Source organism: Musca autumnalis, unplaced genomic scaffold (genome assembly GCF_047663935.1).
Source record: "Musca autumnalis isolate F117 unplaced genomic scaffold, ASM4766393v1 scaffold_4, whole genome shotgun sequence".
In the NCBI taxonomy this organism is placed as follows: Eukaryota; Metazoa; Arthropoda; class Insecta; order Diptera; family Muscidae; genus Musca; species Musca autumnalis.
The window spans coordinates 231,148,606-231,167,967 of record NW_027411977.1 but is presented as its reverse complement, the minus strand read 5'-3'; the positions used below and the strand labels follow the sequence as shown (position 1 = coordinate 231,167,967).

Genomic DNA, 19,362 nt, shown 5'->3' with positions numbered 1-19,362 from the left:
TTGGCAATTGTTGCATTTCTTGACGTAAGTCTCTATGTCCTTGTCTATGTTTGGCCAATATACGTAGCTGCGTGCGATAGATTTGCTTCTTTCTGTTCCTATGTGTCCGCGATGCAGTTGTTTGAGAATTTGTTTTCTGTAGCATTCGGGTACTATTATGCGCGTATTGAACATAAGACAATCATCTGTTATTGATATTGAATCTTGCCTGTTGAAATATGGAAGAATTGAAGAATCTATGCTGTTTTTGTTTTCTGGCCAGCCGTTGTATACGTAGTTTGAAACTGTTTATAAGGTTGAATCCTTTTTGGTTGCATCCTGTATCATTTTGAAGCTAACTGGCAGTGTTGATACGGCGTCTGTGATGTCATATCTTATGTCGTTTTCTAGGTTGATTGAAGCTATGATGTACTCGTCTGATGGTTTTTCATGTGCGCTTATCAATCTTGACAGAACGTCTGCATGTCCAAAATCCTTTGTATTGGTATACTTTATATCGAAATCGTAGGTGAGAAGGATGAGAGCCCAACGTTGTAACCTGTTCGCGGTGTAGACCGGAATACCTTTTTTGGAACCAAATATGGTGAGCAATGGCTTATGGTCGGTATGTAGGGTGAATTTTCTTCCGAAAATCATTTTGTGGAAACGTTGTACGGCGAAAACTAGTGCTAGTCCTTCTTTTTCGATTTGACTGTAATTTCGCTCCGTTGGAGTAAGTGATCTGGAGACGTGATGAATGGCTTTGACACTGTTGTCTGGGTAAGTATGGTATATTACCGCTCCGATGCCATGTGATGATGCGTCCGCTGCAATGTGAATTGGCAATGCTGGATTGTAATGAGTTAGTAGTAAATCCGATGTTAGAATGCGTTTGAATTCGTTGAGAGATTGTTGACATTCTTTGGTCCAAATGAATTTGTGATCTTTTTTTAAGAGATCATCTAGTGGTTTTCGGATGTTTCTCATGTTGTGGACATACTTTCCATAGTGGTTTATGGAGCCAAGTAAAGATCGTACTTCTGAAATGTTTTCAGGGACCTTCAGATTCTGTATTGCAAGAATTTTATCTGGATCAGGTCGTATGCCATTTTTATCTATGATTTGAGCTAGATACTTGATTGATGGTTTGAAAAATTGACATTTTTCGAATTTGAGTTTGAACCCGTAATCTTGAATTTTCTGTAATAACAAATTAAGATTAGTTTTGTGATCGTGAAGAGATCTACTTGCCAAGACTATGTCGTCTATGTACGCTCGTGCTCCTTGGATGCCTTTGCATAGCTCATCCATGATTCGCTGGAAGGATCCTGGTGCTGATTTTATACCTGGAGTGAGGCGATTAAATCTGTATAACCCTTTGTGAGTATTAATAGTTAGCAAGTCTTTGCTTTGATCGTCGACTTCTACTTGTAGATATGCGTCAGAGAGATCCAAATGACTAAATATCATACAATCGTGACAATCTGAGAGAATTTCTTCAGGAGTGGGCAGAGGATACTGATTTGGTTCAATTGAATTGTTGAGACCCGTGGAATAGTCTGCACAAATTCTAATTTTCCCGTTCCTTCTACTCACGACTATTGGCGCTGCAAATTTTGAAGAATTGACTGGTGTGATGATATTTGCTTTTTCAAGTCTATCTAGCTCTGTTTCTATTTCTGTTCTCACGGCATATGGTACTGGGCGTTTTGCAATGAATGTTTCTTTTGCGTCTGGAAGAAGTTTAATATGCACTTTGGTTTTTGTACAAAGGCCAAGACTGCTGTTGTCGAAAACAGGTTTGAACTTGCTTCTCAGGTTTGATATGTATTCATCGTTTGATATTTGGCGACACCAAGCTGAAATTGGTTTGTCCCAAAGGTTAAAACTTTGTATCCAGTCGATACCCATTATGTTTAAGTTATCGATTTCCGTGACGTAACATTGTAGAGTTAGCGTTTTGTCTGATACCGTTGTGTTGCATTGACACTTTCCGATTAGGCTGATGCTGTTGGAATTCACGTCTGTTGCAGTATCATTTGTTTTGTGTACGTGAGGCTTACCTATGTATTCCCATGTTGATCGTGATATGATTGAAATATCGGATGCTGTGTCGATTTGTAATTTGACTTGTTTCTTGTTTATTTCCACGGTGGTATATTTTCGCAATTGTTGAAATTGGAGTTGCTTTGAAGAGAATACAGCGTTGGCGTTGTATTTTGTTTTGTCCGACTTGACTGCAGTTTTGTCTGTAGTGGACTTGCCTCGTTTTGCGCTTTTGCAAAAGTTATCCTTGTGACCTGTCTGCTGACACTTTGAACATTTATGATTTTTAAATGGACAGTATTTTGAGTAATGCATGTCTCCGCATAACCAGCAGGGCGTTTTAGGAATTTTATGGGAATGCTTGTTGTTGTTCTTGGCGAATTTCTTGACTGCGCATATTGATTGCGATTGATGCTCGATCAATGTATTGTCTGTTTTCAAATCCATGAGTCGTTGAGTTTCATCTACAAGAGTGTCTAGAGTTGTGGAGTCCTTTGCTTCGTCTAGCAATTTGAGTAAACGTAAGCGAATGTCGTTGTCTTTGCTTGATTGTAAACCCAAGACATAGATTAGACACTTGAATTGATCCACTTGCATTTCATTTAGCTTGAAGAGTTCGCACTGTAAGTTAACTCTACCGGCGTATTCCTTATAGTCTTCTCCTTCAAGTTTTTTTCATTTGCAAACACTTGTAGCGTTGAGACACTTGAGTTTCTACCTTACCAAATAGTTTGTTAAGTTTCTCCAGGGTGTCTTTGAGACTCATTTCTGTTGGATTCTTTGGAAGAACGTAGTTCCTGAATCTTTCGTGAACACTGTTTGACATCTTTCTCCAGAGTAACGCAACTTTGTCATGATCGTCCAGAGATTGGGCTTCTTTTTCGAAGACATGTTGGTAGCGATTGTACCACGCTTGAAAAATTAATCCGCTTTCCGGTTCATAAACGAAGTCTGTCATGGAATGTGAAAGAGATTCCATCAATGCTGCTTTTGAAGTGCTGGGACTCGTAGCATCTTTGGTGTTTCCAGTACTCTGTGCTTGAAGTAGATTTGTTAATTGTTGCAGTAACTGCGTTTGAAGATTCATAGCCGCTTGCTGTTCAGCTAGTAATTTCACAATGTTCTCGCTTGACATTTTATGTGCAGTTGATTTTTGCGTAGATGAATTGAAATTAAAGAATTTATTTCCTTATTCACCGTCCTCGTCGCCAGTTGTTGTACTCTTACGTTTGAGTAAAAGATTTAGTTGTGCTTTTATGTTGTAAATAAAAGACTTATTGATAAGCAAGATTTATTCTGTTTAATTCTGGAAACTGAAATACGTTACAATAGTTGATGTGCGTGTTAATACTTGTGGTGTAATACAATGACTGTGTTGTCTGAATGACTGAAAGAGACTGACTGAGTGAGAAAGAGTATAGCATGAGGGTAGCAAGTGTGTGTGTGTGTATGTATAATAACAATGATGCCTAGTTTCTGATTGTTTACAGTAGAACCCTAACATTATGAGACCTATAGTGAAAATGAAGTATAGCAGGTCAAATTCACTTAATTAAAGTGTACTCACAATTTCTCAAAAAATAAAACCCCAAATTTCTTACTTGATATTTTACCGTTATAAGTTTGTGCTACAACTGTCCTTTGTCTGTGGACCTATTATGAAATTTTCCATAGAACAAGTCTTCCTTTGATACCACACTCCTAAAATGAAGTTAAGGGGACCAAAGTGCCTAATTTCAAAATAACCTCAAATTTAACATAAAAAAATACTATTTTTATAAACAATTTGCTAATGATATTTTACCGTTATATATTATACATAGGCATTTGATTTCTTATGAGACCTATAGTGAAATTTGATGGAGATCATTTTGTCCATTAACACCTTCCACCTAAAATGAAGTATAGGGTGAGAAATTGGCTCTATTGAAAATTACTGAGAATTTCTCAAGAAAATATGTCTTCATTTAAAACCCAAATAAGTTTCTTAGTAATTTACAGTTATATCTTCGAGCTACAGCATTCCTTTGTCTGTGGACCTATTATGAAATTTTCCATAGAACAAGTCTTCCTTTGATACCACACTCCTAAAATGAAGTTATGTGGACCAAATTGCTTAATTTCAAAATAACCTCAAATTGAACGTAAAAGATTACTATTTTTTATTAACAATTCGCTAATGATATTTTACCGTTAATATAATACATAGGCATTTGATTTATTAGGAGACCTATAGTGAAATTTAATGGAGAACATTTTGTCCATTAACACTTTCCTCCTAAAATGAAGTATAGGGTGAGAAATTGGCTCAATTGAAAATTACTGAGAATTTCTAAACAAAATATGTCTTCATTTAAAACTCATATTAGTTTCTTGATAATTTACAGTTATATGTTCGAACTGCAGTTTTCCCTTGTTTGGAGACCTATTGTGAAATTTTCCGTAGAGCATTTGTTCCTTTGATACCATCCTCCTAAAATGAAGTTAAGGGGACCAAAGTGCTTAATTTCAAAATAACATAAAATTGAACATAAAAACTTTACTACTTTTCATAACAATTTTAATTATGAAATTTTACCGTTATAAGCTATACTTTGTTCAGTGACCCATAGTATAATTTCTTGCAGAACATTTCTTTCCTTGAACCTTTCCCCTAAAAAGAAATTATATTTTTAGAAATTGAATCAAAAAGATTACAAAAGATTATTTCACTTATAAATTCTTTTTTTATTGCTTTATATCTTTTTCTATATAAAATATATATTCGATTTTGTTGCATTTTGTTTTTGTTCGTTTGTTTGTAGTTGTTGTTGTTGTTGTTGTTGTTGTTTTACATACAAAAAATGTATAATGATTGTTTGTTCGATTAAGACTACTAGGAAAAGTAAATATGTATGTAAAATAGTTATAAAAAACGTGTTATTACTAAAAACGTAATTACAAACAGACACACAAAAAGAAGAGATGGAAAGAACAACGAATGTTAAATTTTATAGTAGAACTTTTCCCATATAACCCTTAGTTATATGTGTGTGCGAGAAAAAGTAGTAGTAATGTGTTAAATGGAATTTAGAAAATTTGTTGTCGATGGTTTGAAACTTAAAAACTATTAAAGGAAACGACGAACACTGAGATTCTCTCGTACATTCTGTTAAGGAATTTTTCCCACAAAACAGAAGACTATAAAGTAAATTATTCTTTGGATATAAGTTGTGCTGGGCGACCTTAATGGCTACGGAGCAACGGTGGTTGACGGCTGTGGTTAGTGGGTCTCCTTCATTTATGGATCAATAAAGGAAATCATAATATAGCGAGTGCCATTGGTAACCCTTAAGCCTTCATGATAATGGGTCAAACGTCCAGGATGCATAAGCATCCAACCTTTTTTGGTGGCCGTAACGGAGCAATTGTAACGCAAGAAACGGCAGCCGCCACCCTCATAATCAATGCCGGCACGGTTCAAGGCAATGTTAATGGTATAGGTGGAAGAGTCATGGTGGGGTCTCAGGAAGGGTTGTTCATCTGGGCGATAACGTACAACAAAGTTCATCAGGGAGCGAACAGGCTAAAATGGAAATAAAACAAAATTAATTAAATAATAATAAAAACAATAGATTTTTACGATACTTACGCTATGAAAATAACCCAAGAACACCTTCTCTTGCAGCGGTCTCACAAAGTAATCCAAAAATTGCAACCACAAAGCATCCAAACCAACTTGTTTCATGTGAATATCCCGTGTGGGCACAGCTTCATAACCACCCTCTAAACGTTCATCTTTGTTGCTACCATCCGACCATTTACCAAATGTTTCCATAATGGCAACCATATCATCACAAAAAGCATCGGTGGCAATTTTAAACCAAAATACATCAGTACATGGTTGATTAGGCACATGGTCCGGCTTCAATTGTTCTTGATATTCGGGATGTATGTATTTCTTGGTCCAATCATATTTATTTGAAAATAATGTATAGAAATCTGGACGAGCTACGGTAATATCGAAATTTTCGGCATTAACCAAATGACCGAAGTGACGATCATTGATGATGAACAAGTGGACACCCTAAAAAGAAGAAGAAGAATAAAAAAATTAAAAATTATATGAGAAGATTTTATGCCTATAAAATGGAGTTTCATGGGTCAACAAATTTTGAACATAACCTAAAACTAACCAACATTTTTTATTAGTTCAGTTAAACGGAAATTATTGGAGTTACAGATTTCATTTGTTCGGGAGCCTATAGTGAAATTTGGAGGAGAACATGTTATCATTTTATACCATCCTTTAAAGCGTGATTTTATGGGTAAAATCGGCCAATTTTGAACATAACCTAAAAATAAACCCATTTTGTTTTATTATTTTAGTTAACCGGAAATTATTGGAGTTACAGATTTCATTTGTCCGGGAGCTTATAGTGAAATTTGGAGAAGAACATGTTATCCTTTGATACCGCTCCTCTAAAAGTGGGTTTTATAAAATTGTCCCATTTTTAACATAACCTAAAACTAACCACATTTTTATTATTTCAGTTAAACGGAAATTATTGGAATAACATATTTCATCCGTTCAAGACCTATATTGAAATTTAAAGAAGAACATTTTATCCTTTATATCACCCCTCTAAAAGGGGATTTTATGGCTAAAATTGTCGCATTTTGAACATAACCTCAAACTAAAGACAATTTTGTATTATTTTAGTTAACCGAAAATGATGGGAGTTACAGATTTCATTTGTTCGGAAACCTATGGTGAAATTTGGAGAAGAACATGTTTTACTTTGATATCACCCCTCTAAAAATGAGTCTAAGGGTAAAATTGTCTCATTTTGAACATAACCTAAAACTAATCCCCTTTTGTTTTATTATTTTAGTTACGCGGGAATTATTGGAGCTAAAGATTTCATTTCTTTGGAGACTTATAGTGGAATTTTGGTGTTGTTTGGAGTTTTATGGGTAAAGTTGTCCTATTTTGAACATAACCTAAAACTAATCACACATTTTTTTATTATTTTAGTTAAGCTGTAATTATTGAAGTTACAGAATTCATTTGTTTGGAGACCTATAGTGAAATTTTAAGAAGAATATTTTATCCCTTGATACCGTACCTTTAAAACGGGTTTTTATGGGTAAAATTATCCTATTTTGAACATAACCTAAAATTAACAACGAGTTTTTATTATTTTAGATAACCGGAAAGTATTGAATACAGATTTCATTTGATCGGATACCTTTAGTGCAATTTGGAGAAGAACAATACATCCCTTGATACCACCCCTCCTTAATGGTGTTTTTTGGGTAAAATTGTCCCATTTTGAACATAACCTAAAACATTTTTTTTATTATTTTAGTTATCCGGGAATGATTTATTTGGACGCCTATAGTGAATTTGGGAGATGAACATGTTATCATTTGATAGCACCCGAGTTATTGGTTCATTTTGAACATAACCTAAAATTAACCAAAAATATTTTCTTCTTTACAGTTTCTAATTTGTTCAGTCTTTCAAGAGATGTATACATTGGATGTACCAGTGTCTTTTGTTCCGAGACCCATGCTGAAATTTGATGAAGAATATTTCTTCTATTGGCCTCACACTTCTATAATAAAGAACAACAGGGCAAATCAATAAAATTCGAAAACTCTTAGAAATTGTCAACACATTTTTTCACCTCTATATTTATTTCGGTTATTTTACCGTTATATATTGCAGCTAGAAATATCTTGTGTTCGATAACCAACTTTGAAATTTGATGTAGAATAAGTTTTCCCTTGACACCTTCCCCCTAAAATCAAATATTGTGGACCTAATTAGCCTTTTTTGAACATAACCTAAAATTGGCAAAAAAATGTTTATTTATTTATAGATTTAAATTTATGCAAACTTTTAGAAGATAAATGCTGGACCTGTAGCTTACTTTTGTTCAGAGACCCATGCTAGAATTTGATGAAGAATATTTCTTCCATTAACCTAACACCGCTATAATAGAGTTTAATAAGCCAAATCGATCAAATTCGAAAATGCTTCGAAATAAACAAAAATCATTTCACTTTTTCACAGCCAAGCTTGTTTCAGTTATTTTACCAATACATAATGGGCCTATAAATTTCTTGGGTTCGGTGGCCAACTTTGAAATTTAATGTAGAAAAAGTTTCCTATTGACATCTTCTCCCCAAATTTGTGATATTGTGGGAAAAATTGGGCTTTTTGAACGAAACCTAAAATTATCTAAAAAAGATTTGTTCTTTCTAGACTCAATATTGTGTTAACTTTTAGAAGATATATACTGGACCTATAGTTTTCTTTTGTTCCGTAACCCCTGCTGAAATTTGATGAACAATATTTCTTCCATTGATCTCACATCGCTATAATAAAGTTTAACAGCCCAAATCGACCAAATTCGAAAATCTTTAAAAATAACCAAAAATCATTTTTTCTCTCAATACCTAAATTTGTTTCAGTGTTTTTATCATTATATATTGGACCTAGAAATTTCTTGTGTTCGGTGGCTAGCTTTGAAATTTAATGCAGAATAAGTTTTCCATTGACAACTTCCTCCTAAATTGAAATCTTGGGTACCAATTTAGCCTACTATGAACATAACCTAAAATTAACCAAAAAATAATTTTTCTTTATAGACTCAAATTTGCGTCGACTTTTAGAAGATAAGTACTGGACCTACCGCTTGCTTTTCATCTGAGACCCATGCAGGAATTTGATGAAGAATATTTCTTCCATTGACCACACACCGCTATAATAAAGTTTAATAAGCCAAGTCGATCAAATTCGAAAATGCTTCGAAATAAACAAAAACCAATTCACCTTTTCACAGCCAAGTTTGTTTCCGTTATTTTACCAATACATAATGGGCATAGAAATTCTTGGATTCGGTGGCCAACTTTGAAATTTAATGTAGAAAAAGTTTCCTATTGACATCTTCTCCCCAAATTGAGAGATATTGTGGAAAAAAAATTGGGCTTTTTGAACATAACCTAAAATTAACTAAAAAAGATTTGTTCTTTCTAGACTCAAAATTGTATTAACTTTTAGAAGATATATACTGAAGCTATAGTTTTCTTTTCTTCCGTAACTCTTGCTGAAATTTGATGAAGAATATTTCTTCCATTGATCTCACATCGCTATAGTAAAGTTTAATAGGCCAAATCGACCAAATTCAAAAATCCTTAAAACTAACCAAAAATCATTTTTCCTCTCAATACCTAAATTTGTTTCAGTGTTTTTAGCTTTATATATTGGACCTAGAAGTTTCTTGAGTTCGGTGGCTAGCTTTGAAATTTAATGCAAAATAAGTTCTCCATTGACACCTTCCTCCTAAATTGAAATCTTGGCTACCAATTTAGCCTACTATGAACATAACCTAAAATTAACCAAAAAATATTTTTTCTTTATAGACTCAAATTTGCGTCGACTTTTAGAAGATAAGTACTGGACCTATCGCTTGCTTTTCTTCTGAGACCCATGCTGAAATTTGATAAAGAATATTTCTTCCATTGACCTTACACCGCTATAATAAAGTTTAATAAGCCAAATCGATCAAATTCGAAAATTCTTAGAAATAACCAAAAATCATTTTTCCTCTCAATATCTAAATTGGTTTCAGTGTTTTTAGCATTATATATTGGACCTAGAAATTTCTTGTGTTCGGTGGCTAGCTTTAAAATTTAATGCAGAATAAGTTTTCCATTGACAACTTCCTCCTAAATTGAAATCTTGGGTACCAATTTAGCCTACTATGAATATAACCTTAAATTAACCAAAAAATAATTTTTCTTTGTAGACTCAAATTTGCGTCGAGTTTTAGAAGATAAGTACTGGACCTACCGCTTGCTTTTCTTCTGAGACCCATGCTGGAATTTGATGAAGAATATTTCTTCCATTGACCTCACACCGCTATAATAAAGTTTAATAAGCCAAGTTGATCAAATTTCAAAATGCTTCGAAAAAAAAAACAAAAATCATTTCACCTTTTCACAGCCAAGTTTGTTTCAGTTATTTTACCAATACATAATAGGCCTAGAAATTCCTTGGGTTCGGTGGGCAACTTTGAAATTTAATGTAGAAAAAGTTTCCTTTTGGCATCTTTTACCCAAATTTGAGATATTGTGGAAAAAATTGGGCTTTTTGAACATAACCTAAAATTGGTAAAAAAATGTTTATTTCTTTATGCAAACTTTTGGAAGATAAATGCTGGACCTATAGATTACTTTTGTTCTGAGACCCACGCTGAAATTTGATGAAGAATATTTCTTCCATTGACCTCACACCGAGTTAATGAAGTTTAATAAGCCAAATCAATCAAATTCGAAAATGCTTCGAAATAAACAAAAATCACTTCACCTTTTTACAGCCAAGTTTGTTTCAGTAATTTTACCAACGCATAATGGGCCTAGAAATTCCTTGGGTTCGGTGCCCAACTTTAAAATTTAATGTAGAAAAAGTTTCCTATTGACATCTTCTCCCCAAATTTGAGATATTGTGGAAAAAATTGGGCTTTTTCAACATAACCTAAAATTAACTAAAAAAGATGTGTTATTTCTAGACTCAAAATTGTGTGGACTTTTAGAAGATATACACTGCACCTATTGGTTTCTTTTGTTCCGTGACCCCTATTGAAATTTGATGAAGAATATTTCTTCCATTGATCTCACATCGCTATAAAATAGTTTAACAGGCTAAATCGACCAAATTCAAAAATCCTTAAAAATAACCAAAAATCATTTTTCCTCTCAATACCTAAATTTGTTTCAGTGTTTTTAGCATTATATATTGGACCTAGAAGTTTCTTGTGTTCGATAACCAACTTTGAAATTTGATGTAGAATAAGTTTTCCCTTGACACCTTCCCCCTAAAAACAAATATTGTGGACCAAATAAGCCTTTTTTGAACATAACCTAAAATTAACCAAAACAATTATTTCTTTATAGATTTAAATTTATGCAAACTTTTAGAAGATAAATGCTGGATCTATAGCATACTTTTGTTCTGAGACCCCTACTGAAATTTGATGAAGAATATTTCTTATATTGACCAAACACTGCTATAATAAATTTTAACATGTCAAATTGGCCAAATTGGGAAAATCCTTAAAAATTACCAAAAATTTACTTTTTTATAACCAAATTTATTTAAGTTCAGCTATTTTACCGATATATATTGGACCTAGAAATTTCTTTTGTTCGCTGGCCAACTTTGAAATTTGATGTAGAATAAGTTTTCCATTGACACTTTCCCCCTAATGTCAAATGTTGTGGGCCAAATCCGCCTTTCATGGGAGAATGAATCAAATGGGAAAAAATAATAATTTTAAACATTTTATTAGGTAGCCCCATCATAGGACCTGGGCCTCAGACAACCCTCAGAAGTTCTCGCATTTATTGTTTTTGCTCATTTCCCAATTTGAGCCACCAAATTCATTAACAATTGTGGCTTTTTACCCTCATTGTGACAATTATTAATTTGAACAAGATCATTTGGGGGGTTCCAATATGGAACCGGGGTCTCAGCCTCCCCATTACAAGATTTCTCAGTTTTTCAAACGTCTAAATCCCAAATTTTAGCCAAATCCAGTAAAAATTGTGGCTTTTGTGGTAATGCTGGCAAATTTCCTCTATAATGAAGGCTAGATTGCAAAATTAAGAGCATACTTTTAGGCGTTAACCTTACTTTGGTGAAATATAAGGAAATTCTATGCAATTCGAATAAAATTAACAAAATAAGAGTTAAATAAATTAAAAATTATTGAAATTGATACTATTTTGTATACCAAAACGTAACAAGGTGTGTTCACCTTCCCCATGACGGAAATATTCCCACAATTTTTAATTATATGAATATATTTCCCAAACAAAACCTCCATCTTTTCAAAAGACAAAACCTTGCTAGATTGCAAACCAGGCTAGATTGCAAAATCAAGAGCATACTTTTAGGCGTAAACATTAATTTGGTGAAATATAAGGAAATTCTATGAAATTCGAATCAAATTAAAAAAATAAGAGTTAAATAAATTAAAAATTATTGAAATTGATACTATTTTGTACACCAAAACGTAACAAGGTGTGTTCACCTTCCCCATGACGGAAATATTCCCACAATTTTTAATTATATGAATATATTTCCCAAAGAAAACCTAGAGTTTTTCAAAAGACAAATCCTGTGCGGAAATACATTTGCATAACCATTCATCACTAGTTGGAAAAAGCTGCTCTTTTCTTCTTCCATTTATGAAAACAGTTACAAAACACACAAACTTACCGCATTTCTAAGTGATTCACACATGGCCATATCGGGGTCATAATATTGATGATCATAGTTGAGATGTTTAAAGGCAGTATTTTTGATCAAATAAATGCTGGATACATAAGGCACATTCCACATGCCACTGAAAAGAGCAAAAAAAGAAACAACAATGAGTAAGAAAAAAGAAAAATAAAACAGAAAATTGTATAAAAATAAACTTAAAAATTAAAAAATAAAAAAAAATCACAAACCAGACACATAACACCACAACAAGTCAATGAATGTAAATTGAGGCATAACAGCAGAGTGGCGCAACAAACAACAACGAAAATAGATTGATTATAAAGCGGGATAAAAGTGTAATCCGATTAAAGTCGAGAAGCTGAGAATCTCAGGGGTCATAACCCCTTGCCTGGCAGAAAAAATAAACAAAGCCTAGAAATAAATTGGACACCCACAATTCATAAACAAGTCATCATAATGCTCTGCTCATTCCCATCATCCTCCTCATCTCATTTATCCAACCATTTATCATTTGCCATGCCTAGCTATGTGAGTGACCAAAAAACTAAGAATGAGCGTGCAACTAAGCTCATGTGGTGGCCTGGCTGGTTGGCTCACAGTTTGATTTTCTGACTGGGGGTCAGCAGTTTAACAAAAACACTTGAAGCTCCAGCATACCCAGTAACACAACGCGCAATAGGTGTCCACATTAAACGTTTGTGACAACAGCATTTGAGGCTGAATCTTAAAAATTCACGCTGTTAAATTAAACTGCAAAAAAAAATAAATTCAACTTTTGCTTTTTTTGGGTCAAAAACGCGTTTAAGAAAAAAAACAAAAACTTTTTAAATTTTAAGTGACCGGGAATAATCGGACGGTTGGTTGGTGGACGAAAACGCATTCTCGTTTTTTTATAACCCAGAAACAAAAAATGTGTTGGTCTTCTCAACATCATTGGAAATTTTTAATATTCGTTGTGATTTTATTGATAAGGGCCAATAATTTGGAGGCTCAAAGTAAAGAATTTAAAAACAAAAATACTGGAATTTTTTTTATAATTAAAATATTCTGTTTGTCCTCCAGGAACTGTCAGTGGCCGTGGTGTATTGCGTCGCAATTATACCGGAAAGAAACCAGTACTAATCCAACATCGCACCCCAGATGCCGTCAATTATTATGATCATGAAAATGTAAGTCAAGTCCATGGAGACAACGACGACGACGACAATGACCTAAAAAGAGTTTACGTTTAATTGTATTTCCTTTTGTCGCTCAAAAAAATAGGGGGCCAAAATAATCAAATCTTCTCACTTTGAATTGGATTATACATTGGGTCGTAAAATCACCTTCTTTTGTATGGCTCAGGGTAAGTGTTGAGCGATAGGAGTTTAAGTAGTTTGGAAATTTAAATCTAATACCAATTTTCGGTGTATTCTCTAAAGGCAATCCACGTCCCACCATAACATGGTTTAAAGATGGCTCGGAACTGTATCAGCATCGATTCTTTCAGGTAAGAAAACAAGTAAAAAATTTCGAAGATTTTCAAATGAAGTGAATAAAGTATCTATGGGTATCGGATAAAGTGGATAATGTATTTAAGATGTCCAGATAACGTAGATAATGTGGACAAAGTATCTGAGTTATCCAGATAATGTGGATAATCCGTCTTCATTATCTAGATAACGCGGATAAGGTATTTAACGTAACCAGATAATGTGTATAATATATCTGATAAATTCAGATAACGTGGATAATGTATCTATATTTCCAAATAAGGTGGATAATACATTTATATTATCCAGATAACGTGGATAATGCATCTACTTTATCTAGATGACGTGGGAAATTCATCTAAATTATCCATATGATGTAGATAATGTATCTGAGTTATCCAGATAATGTGGATAATGTATCTGATATATTCAGATAATGTGGATAATGTATATTAGATAACTGAATGACACGGATAATGCATCTCCATTATTTAGATAACGTGTAAAATGCATCCACAGTATCCAGATAACGCGGATAATGTATCTACACTATCTAGACAATTAGATTATCAGCGGATAACGCTGATAATGCATTTACATTATCCGGGTTAACTTGGATAATGCATCTACATTATCCAGATAACGTGGATAATGCATCTACATTATCTAGATAACGTAGGAAATTCATCTAAATTATCCATACAATGTGGATAATGTATCTGATATATCCAGATAATGTAGATAATGTATATTAGATAACTGAATGACACGGATAATGCATCTACATTATTTAGATAACATGTAAATAGCATCCACAGTATCCACATAACGCGGATAATGTATCTACATTATCTAGATAACGTTTAAAATGCATCTACAGTATCCAGATAACCTGGATAATGTATATACACTATCTAGATAATTAGATTATCAGCGGATAACGCTGATAATGCATCTACATTATCCGGGATAACTTGGATAATGTATCTACATTATCCAGATAACATGGATAATGCATCTGCATTATCTAGATAACGTGGGAAATTCATCTAAATTATCCATATAATGTGGATAATGTATCTGAGATATGCAGATAATGTGGATAATGTATCTGAGATATCCAGATAATGTGGATAATGTATCTGAGATATCCAGATAATGTGGATAATGTATATTAGATAACTGAATGACACGGATAATGCATCTACATTATTTAGATAACGTGTAAAATGCAACCACAGTATCCAGATAACGCGGATAATGTATCTACATTATCTGGATAACGTTTAAAATGCATCTACAGTATCCAGATAACCTGGATAATGCATCTACACTATCTAGATAATTAGATTATCAGCGGATAATGCTGATAATGCATCTACATTATCCGGGTTAACTTGGATAATGCATCTACATTATCCAGATAATGTGTAAAATGCATCTACAGTATCTAGATAACGTGGGAAATTCATCTAAATTATTCATATAATGTGGATAATGTATCTGAGATATCCAGATAATGTGCATAATGTATATTAGATAACTGAATGACACGGATAATGCATCTACATTATCTAGATAACGTGTAAAATGCATACACAATATCCAGATAACGTGGATAATGTATCTACACTATCCAGATAACGTGAATATTATATCCACATTATCCAGATAACGTGGATATTGTATCCATATTATCCAGATAACGTGATTAATGTATCTACATTATCCAGATAACGTGGAAAATGTGTCGAAGTTTTCCAGATAATGTGGATAATGTATCTGAGATATGCAAATAATATGGATAATGTGTTTAAGTTACACAGATAACGTGGATAATGTATCTAAGAAATCCGTTGACGTAGATAATGCATCTAATTTATCCAGATAACGATAAAAATGTATCTAAGATAACCAGATAATGTGGATAATTTGACTAAATTAACTACATGAGGTGGATTACGTACCTAAGTTATCCAAAGAACGTATCCGGCTGACGCGGATAATGTATCTACACTATCTACTCTAGCCAGATAAGGTGGATATTTTATCCAGATAACAAGAATAATGCATTTACAAGATCCAGATAACATGGATAATTTATCTACATTATCCAAATGACTTGGATAATGTATCTACAATATCCAGATAACGTGGATAATGTATCTACATTATCCAAATGACTTGGATAATGAGTTTACATTATCCGGACAACGTGGATAATGAATTTACATTATCCAGATAACGTGGATAATGAATTTACGTTATCCAGATAACGTGGATAATGAATTTACATTATCCGGACAATGTGGATAATGAATTTAAATTATCCGGACAATGTGGATAATACATTTACATTATCCAGATAAATTGTTTTAAGTTGTTCGCATGTCGTGGATAATGTTTGAACATTATCCGGGTGTCACGGATAATTTTATAAGCTTATCCGCGTGCCATGGATAAGGTTTTAACGTTATCCGCGTGCTTGGATAATGTTTTAACTTTATCCGCGTGGTGTGCATAATGTTTAAACCTTGTCTGCGTGCCATGGATAATGTTTTAAACTTATCCGGGTGCCATGGATAATATTATAAGCTTATCCGCATACCGTGGATAACATTTAAAGCTTATTCGTATGCAATGGATAATGTTTTTATCTTATCCGCTTGCCATGGATAAGGTTTTAACCTTATCTGCGTGCTTGGATAATGTTTTAACTTTATTCGTATAATGTTTAAACCTTGTCTCCGTGCCATGGATAATGTTTTAAACTTATCCGGGTGCCATGGGTATTATTATAAGCTTATCCGCGTACCGTGGATAACATATTAAGCTTATTCGTATGCCATGGATAATGTTCTAACCTTTTCCGCATGCCGCGGATGATGTTTTACCTTAGCCGCTTACCTTGGATAATATTTTATCTGTATCCGCTTGCCGTGGATAATATTTTAACATTAACCACATGCCGTCGATAACATTATAAATTTATCCACGTACAGTGGATAATGTTTTAACCTTACTCACATGCCGTGGATAATATTTTAGCCATATCCGTATGTCATGGATAATGTTTAAACCTTATCCGCACGCTGTGGACTGTGTTTTAAAGTTATCCGCGTGCCGGGGATAATATTTTTAGCTCGTACACGTGCCATGGAAAATTTTTTACTTTATCCACATGTCGTGGAAAATATTTTAACCTTATCCGCATGTCATGGATAATATTATAAGCTTATCCACGTGCAATGGAAAATGTTTTACTTTATCCACATGTCGTGGATAATATTTTAAGCTTATCCGCTTACCGTGGATAACATTTTAAGCTTTTACGCATGCCACGGATAACATTTAAAGGTTATCCACAAGCCGTGGATAATATTTTATTCTTATCCGCGTGACGTGGATAATGTTTTTACCTTAACCACACGAAGTGGACAATGTTTTAAACTGTTTCGCATGCCGTAAATAACACTTTAAGCTTATCCACTTGAAGTGGATAATATTAAACACTATCCGCATAACTTGAATAATATTTCAATTGTAACCCTGTGTCGGTAATAATGTTTTTATGTTATTCAAACACCGAGGATAATCTTTTCGGTACTCCAAATATTGTGGATAAAGTTTTTAGCATATCACTTATCGCGGATAATGATTTAGCCTTAAGGCCACGACACATAAAAAGCATGGCATTCTTGATCAAGTCATATCTGGTAAATGACTAAACACCAAGTTCGACCTAATTCAAATGTGATTCTGAAAAATTTTTATTAGGTCGAACTTGATCTTGTTCCATGTCCTCATATTGTGGATAACGTTTTCATATTATCCACTTTCTTACTACTATCCTTTTTACAGGTTCATGAGGCCCACATTGACAACGACATCATTAAATCGAAAATGGAAATTGATCCTACCACACAAATGGATGCAGGTAAGGTTCAGGATATCTAGATACACCTTTGCTTAATCATATCACCCTAACCCATTACTCTCTTCTTCTCCCCACAGGCTACTATGAATGTCAGGCCGACAACATTTATGCCATTGATCGTCGTGGTTTTCGAACGGACTATGTTATGGTTAATTTCTAAGATATGCCTCAGATTCCAAACATTTCCATTTCTTCCTCATAATTTTTTTATACATTGTACACAACAACAATTTAACTTAATAAAATTAAAATGTGGAAAATTCTAAAAGAAAACTACAAAAAACCAACGCTTTTCATTAAATAAAAGAAAGGTAGGAAAATTTTCCCATCTTCTCTTCATTGAATTTGGGGGAGCCATTGTTTGAATAAATGTGGTATTTTCTGGAATTTTATCAATCAGAAACTATAAACCATGGTGTAGACGACGGATGGATGTTATTGTGACTTTTGCGACCAGTAGTTGTTGTTATTTTTATTTTGTAACTAAAAAATTACCTCAATTATTTAATTTAAATACGAATACGAGAACAATGACAATAACAACAACAAAATGTAGTAGCATTCGGAAAGAGTATGAAGAGAGTTTTTCTAAGAGAAAGACAAGTGTTGTGGGAATGTTGCGGGAATGATAGCAAAATAAGAGTTTAATGGAGGCTTAATATGTTGTATGCTGCAAATGTGGCATGGGGGAAAATGTGTATAAATATGTACAGGACTGTGAATGAAGACTTTATGTTGCTTTTCATGGTGGAAATATAGGATTTAACATAAATAAGTACTTCTAGAATTTTTTACTCAAATTTTGGGCAATGATATTACGTTTACTTCTAAATATTGCAGCATAACGAAAAGTGAAAAGCAAAAAACTTGTGGTATTTTGAAACAAGTCCGATAAATGCAATGTAACAGTTATAGGGAAGAGTGTAACAGTTTGAACTAATAGTTTTCACTATACACGTTTTAAAGAAGAGAATAAAATCTTAAAAAAAAATTTATTACTTCAGTCGATCTTGTAGTAAACAATTGTTTACAATACATCATATAATAGTATGCATTTTTAACCGCAGTGTACAAAATTTATTTCGTAAACAAAGTTAGTATAACAGTTTAGTAACTCAGAATAACATCATGTGCTATTTTGAAACAAATTTAAAAAATACTTTTTTCTTCAGTTGATTTTTCAGTATGACAGTTATAGGGGAAAGAAAAATTATAGAGAACAAAACGTTCTCAAAAAATTCCGTTTTAAAGGGGAATATAAAAATGTTTCTTTAAAAAAGTTAATACAAAAGATTAGAAAAGTTTGGAAAAACATAAATGGTATGTTCCAGTACTGCAAGAATCTACTAATTTGTACTATTTTTTTCGATAACATAAGGGAAAAAAGTTTATGGTAGTAAAAAGTAATAGCTTCTTGCAGGTTCTGGAACAGAGCAAAAAAATACTTAAATTCTGTTCATTTTTTAAATTAATTTTAAAAATATTGGTCGTTTTTTTAGTATAACATCTATGAAGAAAAATATAACAGTTTGAACTATTTATTGTCAGTATGTCAATTTTAAAGGAGCATAATTTGTTTGAATAGAATCAGTATAAACAAATCGAAACTTGTGATACTTTGGTATAAATCTCAAAAACATTTAAGC

At 33.2% G+C, this 19,362-nt stretch overlaps 3 protein-coding genes and 1 long non-coding RNA gene across 4 annotated transcripts in view; 2 read left to right on the top strand and 2 right to left on the bottom strand.

Moving 5' to 3' along the window:
- Positions 1–288: 288 nt before the first annotated feature.
- Positions 289–3,160, bottom strand: LOC141403269 (uncharacterized). The gene is made up of 3 exons (XM_073985457.1): positions 2,749–3,160; positions 2,043–2,687; positions 289–941 (listed from the first exon to the last, which is right to left on the bottom strand). The coding sequence occupies exons 1-3, from the start codon at positions 3,158–3,160 to the stop codon at positions 289–291; spliced, it is 1,710 nt and encodes a 569-aa protein (XP_073841558.1).
- A 1,571-nt stretch (positions 3,161–4,731) lies between these two features.
- Plod (procollagen lysyl hydroxylase) overlaps positions 4,732–19,362 on the bottom strand; it is a 50,511-nt gene continuing 35,880 nt past the window's right edge. Inside the window, exons 8-10 of the mRNA XM_073983940.1 lie at positions 12,299–12,425; positions 5,657–6,091; positions 4,732–5,590 (exon numbers count right to left, since the gene is read on the bottom strand). Coding sequence (XP_073840041.1) covers positions 5,306–5,590; positions 5,657–6,091; positions 12,299–12,425 — 847 coding nt within the window. The 3' untranslated portion in view covers positions 4,732–5,305. The remainder of the gene's footprint in view (positions 5,591–5,656; positions 6,092–12,298; positions 12,426–19,362) is intronic.
- LOC141402484 (uncharacterized) lies at positions 6,698–7,158 on the top strand. Its single transcript, XR_012412640.1, has 3 exons — positions 6,698–6,838; positions 6,900–6,981; positions 7,043–7,158. It is a non-coding gene; the product is annotated as an uncharacterized lncRNA (long non-coding RNA).
- Positions 12,548–17,989, top strand: LOC141402482 (immunoglobulin domain-containing protein oig-4). The gene is made up of 6 exons (XM_073983941.1): positions 12,548–13,302; positions 13,370–13,476; positions 13,571–13,652; positions 13,729–13,796; positions 17,641–17,716; positions 17,794–17,989. Exons 1-6 carry the CDS (start codon positions 13,218–13,220, stop codon positions 17,874–17,876), a joined length of 501 nt encoding a protein of 166 aa, XP_073840042.1. The 5' UTR covers positions 12,548–13,217; the 3' UTR covers positions 17,877–17,989.

Excerpts from the sequence above, each read along its gene's own strand:
- LOC141403269 (XM_073985457.1), bottom strand. The coding sequence starts at position 3,160 with ATGTCAAGCGAGAACATTGTGAAATTACTAGCTGAACAGCAAGCGGCT. Across the intron at positions 2,688-2,748 it reads GAAACTTAACAAACTATTTG|GAGAAGACTATAAGGAATAC; the intron begins GTAAGGTAGAAA and ends AAAAACTTGAAG. Across the intron at positions 942-2,042 it reads ATCAACATGGGAATACATAG|ATGATCTCTTAAAAAAAGAT; the intron begins GTAAGCCTCACG and ends GAAAACCACTAG.
- LOC141402482 (XM_073983941.1), top strand. The coding sequence starts at position 13,218 with ATGTGTTGGTCTTCTCAACATCATTGGAAATTTTTAATATTCGTTGTG. Across the intron at positions 13,477-13,570 it reads ATTATTATGATCATGAAAAT|GGGGCCAAAATAATCAAATC; the intron begins GTAAGTCAAGTC and ends TCAAAAAAATAG. Across the intron at positions 13,797-17,640 it reads ATCAGCATCGATTCTTTCAG|GTTCATGAGGCCCACATTGA; the intron begins GTAAGAAAACAA and ends TCCTTTTTACAG.